Source organism: Adiantum capillus-veneris, chromosome 7 (assembly GCF_014529385.1).
Source record: "Adiantum capillus-veneris isolate H3 chromosome 7, ASM1452938v2, whole genome shotgun sequence".
Classification (NCBI taxonomy): Eukaryota; Viridiplantae; Streptophyta; class Polypodiopsida; order Polypodiales; family Pteridaceae; genus Adiantum; species Adiantum capillus-veneris.
The window spans coordinates 6,346,877-6,353,269 of NC_140937.1; the positions used below are offsets into that span (position 1 = coordinate 6,346,877).

Consider the following 6,393-nt stretch of genomic DNA (forward strand, 5'->3'; position numbering starts at 1 on the left):
TCTTGGGCAATCCGCAACAATACTTCTCAATCTGTTCTGACAATGGCACAAACCTGTAAGAGGTGATTGGCAACAGTGCGGCCCAAAATTGTTTATTGTACTCTTCCAGATTCGCACACTGTTTATCATTCAACTCGTGCCATTCTGTCATCACATCCACTTCAAAAGTGTTTGTCAACCATGCAGGCGCAAAAAGCTGTTTGAATTGGACCCACGTTGTTGGGGCTTGACCCTAGTTCAACAATGCGGTCCACCAATGAAGCGCATTCCCTTTCAAGAAAGTGGCAGCCTTGCGTATCTTTGAAGATTCCGTGAAGTTTCCTCTAGCATAAGCTGCATCGAACTGTTGTATGAAGGTCAAAGCCTTCAATTCATCCTCAGTTCCTCTGAAAGTTTCAAACTTCACTCCCTGCCCACCTTCCTTGTAATCCTTAAGCTGACTCAAAGGAGCCACATTATCATAAACAGGTGCCTGTAACAGTGGTGCTCCATGATTGTTCATTCCAGCACTTGCATCAACTGTTTTACTTGTTATATCTGCATTTTGTACGTATGGCTGCGAAAAACCAGCCATACCAAATTGTGTTCCAGGCACTTGAAATTAGCCGTAGGCACCCTGAAAACCTGGTTGGACACCCATGTTCGCATACATACGGTTACCCATGCCTGTTTGCATTGTCCCGAACACATTCCCTGGCATATAACCTATGGAAGGTCCAGCCATAGCTTGAAACACTGAACCACCTCCAAAATAACGAGGATAAGTATTAGGTAATGGAAGGGTCTGACGCATAGCGTGTTCATTACTCCCTTGACCATTCACAAACGGTTCTTGTCCAGCTAAAGCAAGTTGCTTTGGATCATTGGACACGGCTAGTTGCTCAACCACATGGGCTTTCCCTCGAGCATCATGAGTCCTCTGCGCATTGGAAATCTCCTTTTCCTGCAACGGCTCAGTCATGCCCTGTGTAGGAGGGTGAAAACCTTGTGTCGGAGCTTGTAAGAACTCCTGCATCCTTGGGTTGTTAGCGAACTGCTGAAACATGTCCATGCAACAACGCACTTGAGTTCTAAACAACCTGTCCTCTTCTTGAAGAGTTGAAGGAACTTTCTCCTTGCCATGTGAGGAAGATCCCTCTTCAGGAACTTGGTCTCTCTTCTCTGCCATATCGACAAGCTCTGTGTTGCTTTCACCCACAACAATCCACGCTGCACTTTTTGAAGAAAAAGTGACTGTCCCGTCGATGGAACCATATAACCGGCCTCTACAACGTAGAGGGCGGTACTATTTCAATTACCTGTTAACTTTACACAGAGCACTGAGAAGGGAAGAGAACACAGTTGCGTCCAGCGACTAGAATGTCACTGCGCACACGAGACCGACACCCTGTAGGCCCCAAAGACTGGCGCCCCTTTCGGTATTTCTTTATTCAAATTAAGGTAGATGATCCGACCACTTCGCACAAGATTTCACAAAGGTGTCCAAACCTGGCGAGGGCTGAAAACGCAGGTTTTCAACCTGATTTTGGCAGCATAACGGCGCAAAAACCCCTGTAGGTCAAAAGCACCTTTCTAGGACGGATTCCCTCGCTATCTGGAAGCTATCTGGAAGCTTTCTGGTGAGCTGTCACAGAAATTCAGCGGGCTGTAATTCCCTGTTTTTCACTGAAGGGTGCCCAAAAGCTTGTTCACGCATCCCAAGGCTCTCACGAGGCTCCCCCGGTGTTCCCTTGCAGTTTAGGTGCAAAACCCTAAACCTGCAGAAAAACACAGCAGGCTGTAATTCGCTGTTTCGGATCGCTTTTAGCGAAGCGAACACGCCTACGCGTGTCCCAAGGGCTCCCACACGCAATGGGACAGTTCCCCTGTGAATTGGACGAGTTTTCACGCGAGAAAACTCTCCGAACTCGCAATCTTTCGCGATGGAACTGTGCGTACCTATGGGGGATTAGCAATTAGCTAATCCGGTTCCTGTTCAGAAGGCTCTTTTAGGTTCCTTATGCAGCTTTTTTTTTTTTGAACCTGTAGATGTGTGTTGTGGTTGAATGGGCCGTTGTGTACTTTGTCAATTCTTGTAAAATAGCTTGCCAGCAGCTTGCAACCTTTGTTTCAAGTCCATTTGATGTAGGCAGGGGTTTTATAATTTAGCTTAACTCTTTACACTTTAAAGTCCTTGCATTGTAAATGCTGTCTAAAAGCTTGTTCTCCCCCAAAGCTCTTTTGAAAAGTTGGAATTAATAATATTGGAAGATTTTTCTGATGTCTAGTACATTGGAAAACATATGTTTCGCATGTATGGCGCAAGAGCAAGCCTACTATTCTGGCATATGTCAATCCTGGTTAAAGGCTCCTGTTGGTAGCAACCTCCTTCAAGTTGTTGGATTGTGACTGTCTGTATTGGCATTGTAGGGATTGCAATGTAGTTCGGGACTTGTTTGTAAGGTTTATGAGTGTTCAGACTCAGGTTCAGAATTTGGACTCATCTTAACATTATCATTATGTCCAGGTGGCTTCATATTATGGTTGGCCTGTCTCCACGACGCACTGTATAATTGGGGCAATGGTTGGTTTTGGCCTGGTATTTGGCGGTGTCGAGGCGGTGTTTTGGAAGTCACTGGCTAGGGTGGTTTCGTCATGGGTAATATCGCCCTTTATTGGAGCAGCAGTGGCATTCGTGGTTTACAAGTGCATCAGGGTGGTAAGATCATAAATAAACGTTACCTTCATTCCAGATGCTGCTTTGCATGCAAAAAAATAGAAAGCAGAAGTGAATATTCTTCATTTTGCAGTTTGTTTACAGTGCTGCAAATCCTGGACGTGCGGCCGCTACTGCAGCACCTATATTAGTACTACTGGGATTCACGAGTTTCACCTATGCAGCCTTTCCATTGAGCAGCAGTCCCTTCTTAGCGATGGTGGAGGCACTTGGATGTGGCATCGTTGCAGCAGTTTCGGTGAATATCATTATTCAGAGGCAACTCGGCAAACTTCTGAAAGACTCAACTGCTTGCTCCTCTCCAATGCCATCAGAGGGCGGCAGGCCTCGCCTGTTGGGGTTCAATCTGATGTCAAACGTTGAGGGGCCTAGGGGTGCAAACTTAACAATTGTCTACAGCGTCTTCGGCTACTTGCAAGTCCTGTCAGCTTGCTTCATGTCCTTCGCGCACGGTGCCAATGATGTGGCAAATGCTATCGGACCCATATCAGCTGCTCTGGCCATTCTTCAAGGAGTAGGCCTGAGTGGTGATGTGGCCATGCCTGTGGATGTTCTTGCTTGGGGAGGCTTTGGCATTGTTGCTGGCTTGCTTGTATGGGGTTACAGAGTGATTGCGACGATTGGCAAGAAGATCACAGAATTAACGCCAACAAGAGGTTTTGCGGCAGAGTTTGCAGCTGCAACTGTGGTGATTCTTGCTTCAAGATTAGGCCTGCCAATATCTGCAACTCACACACTGGTTGGTGCTGTGATGGGAGTCGGATTTGCGCGAGGTCTGAATAGTGTGCGCGTGGATACGGTCAAAGAAATTGTGGCATCATGGATAGTGACAATTCCTGTAGGGGCTCTTTTGTCTGTTATATATACGGCAATTTTGAGTTTCCTCATCCCATCGATAACTTGAGTGCACAGCATCTTGAAGCTCTCCATATCTGAAACTTTCTCAGGAGCGGGTGGAATGGGATGATTTCAGAGCAAATGAAGATAACCGCATTGGTGCAGCCCACATGTATTTTTAGGCTACCTTCCTTGTCTTTGTACAGCATTGAGCAGCCAGTCATTGCCTTGGCCCAGCGCTGTCTTTTTATGCTGTCCATGCTAATGAGGATCACTCTTTTTCTTTTGTGCTTTTCCAATTTTTTATAGTTTTGTTTGGTTGAAAACAACTGTAGCGTGCTGAGAAAATTGACATCTGGAACAATGTTAATCTTGGTTTACTTCTTGTAAACACCACTGTAATAATAGCATTAAGTCATGCTAGAAAGATTGATTGCTGACTTCTCAAGAAAATGCTTTGTCTGATAATCGGGAAGGGCAGGCTTGTCCATTAATCAAGCAGGCCTTTGCCTTCTTATTCTTCTTTACTTGTGCTTCTACAATGGGATCATCCTATTTATTATGGGACCAATCCACTCATATATTGCACCAGAAAATTGGGTAATCCTAGGTTCCTATTACTCTGTAAAGGGATATTTCTGTTTTTTGCATGGTGTGAAAATTCATAGGTTGTCAAGTTCCACAGGTAGACTTAATTGCCCATGAAAGGGGACTTGCTTGGCAACGGACATGCAGCCTGGTCGAATCTAGTAAAGGGAACCCCTGTACTTTGTGGAATTTCCCAAGCTCAAATTTCCAAAAATTGCAAAATTCCCTTGTACCAATTTTTGATGCCTTATCCTTTTCTGATGCTCCAATATTCACATGCCTTATCCTTCTCTGATAATACATATCTATTTTAAGTGACTCATTAAAGAATTTTCACTGATAAGCTGGCAAATAGTGTCATTTTTGTCTAAAAATAGTGAACTATTTGATCTCCGATGATCACAAATCATACTTACATTATCTAACGATGGAGAATCAATATTCCTATGAAAAGTTCCAAAACTTAATGTCTTGAGAGATGCTTGTTGATTAAGGAGGGGTATTTTGGGAATTTTGACAATTTTCAGGGGGCATTTTGGTAACTTTCCCTAAACTATATTGTGACAGTAATCATTTATTCTTGTGATGGAGAAGTTCCTTCACCAGTTAAGAGGGTGTGAAATGGATTCGTATTGAAGAGATTTTTCCATCTCTTTCTTTGTTAGACTTACATCACTTTGCTGCTTCATAGGTTTAGGGCATGCATGTACGGCTAGTTTGCCTCTAGGTTGGCCACCCTTTGCATATGCATTTAGATTGCACCGTTCGGCCACTCACTTTTGGGCCGGCCGCCCACTTTGTATGGGTACACTCATATTTCATTTATTTCTTGTTAGGTTGTTGGGGATTTTTCGTGGCTTTGCCCTACCTCCCCTTGGGAACCTATTTATGGGGGCAGGGGGGTACCCACTTCTATCATTTGATCATTGTACGGGTCTTTTGCTCTGATAGTCAGTGGGGGATGATTGCCCCCTCTGCACCATATCTTGCGTTTGTGGTCTCTCTCTCTCTCTCTCTCTCTCTCTCTCTCTCTCTCTTCCGCACACGTGCACTCTCCAATGGTATCAAAGCATCAGGTGCTGATAGGAGATGTTAAGACTCACACCACTCTATTGCTTCACAAGTCTAGGGCATGCATGTACGGCTAGTGTGCCTCCGGGCTGGCCACCCTTTGCATATGCATTTAGACTACACCGCCTGGCCGCCCACTTTTGGGCTAGTCGCCTACTTTGTTCGGGCGCCCTCATATTTCATTTATTTCTTGTTGGGTCTTGGGGGATTTTTCCAAGCTTTGCCCTACCTCCCCTTGGGCACATATTTATGGGGGTACCCAATTCTATCATCTGATCATTGCACGGGTCTTCTGCTCTTGTAGTCAGTGGGGGGCTGATCGTCCCCCTCTTCACCATATCTTGTGTTTGTGGCCTACTCTCTCTCTCTCTCTCTCTCTCTCTCTCTCTCTTCCACACACGAGCACTCTCACATTCTTGTTAGTTCCCAGGTTCCTTTTGTCTTATCCTCTTTTTTCAAGTGTAGCCTAATCTCTTTGTTTATTCTCATACACATCAATCTTGCTTAAATGGAAGCACTAACTAGCATGTCATGTCCCCCAAAAGAATCCCAAACCTCGAGCAAGATTTTTCGAGTGATATATTAACCGAGCAGACAGATGCAAGATAAAAATCTCAAGCAGAACAACAAGATGGATGTTCTAGTAGCGATCAAGGGAGAGTGCAAGAAACATTTATAGTGTGCGGGTGGTGAGGGATTGCTAGAACAAAGGAGACATTCTGGTCCTTTGTGATGTGTGCATTCTTATTACACTCTTTGTCAAGGTTGGGAGTTGGGGGGATGAGTATCTCAGCCGTCCATCCCCACCCCATTCCCTGCCGTAATAATCATGAGCATTGTTGGATGCACACCAGATCAGTAGTCGTAATTCAGCTGTGATTATCCAATCACAACAGCTTGCAAATTCACGCGGCTTCTGACAGGTCAGCATATGGAATAACCACACAAAATTCAGGTGCTGACAAGTCAGCGCTCCGAATGGTTGAGAGCGATTTTTGCATGAGTGACAAGCCTCCACAATAACCCTTGGAATGGTTGATGGCGACCTTTGGATGAGGAGAAGACCTCCACGCAGCCTGCAATCACGATACAATGCAGCTATCAGTTGAACGATTGCAGACCCCTCCTCTAGTGCACAGGCCTCGTCTGCGAGTCATCTGCTCTCAATGGACTTGGGTTTC

At 45.2% G+C, this 6,393-nt stretch overlaps 1 protein-coding gene across 1 annotated transcript in view; it reads left to right on the top strand.

Moving 5' to 3' along the window:
• Nucleotides 1-3,839, top strand: part of LOC147453387 (inorganic phosphate transporter 2-1, chloroplastic-like) — a 67,609-nt gene extending 63,770 nt beyond the window's left edge. Inside the window, exons 2-3 of the mRNA XM_086515579.1 lie at nucleotides 2,507-2,698; nucleotides 2,790-3,839. Of these exons, the coding sequence (XP_086371705.1) occupies nucleotides 2,507-2,698; nucleotides 2,790-3,620 (1,023 nt within the window). The 3' untranslated portion in view covers nucleotides 3,621-3,839. The remainder of the gene's footprint in view (nucleotides 1-2,506; nucleotides 2,699-2,789) is intronic.
• The last annotated feature ends 2,554 nt before the right edge of the window (nucleotides 3,840-6,393 follow it).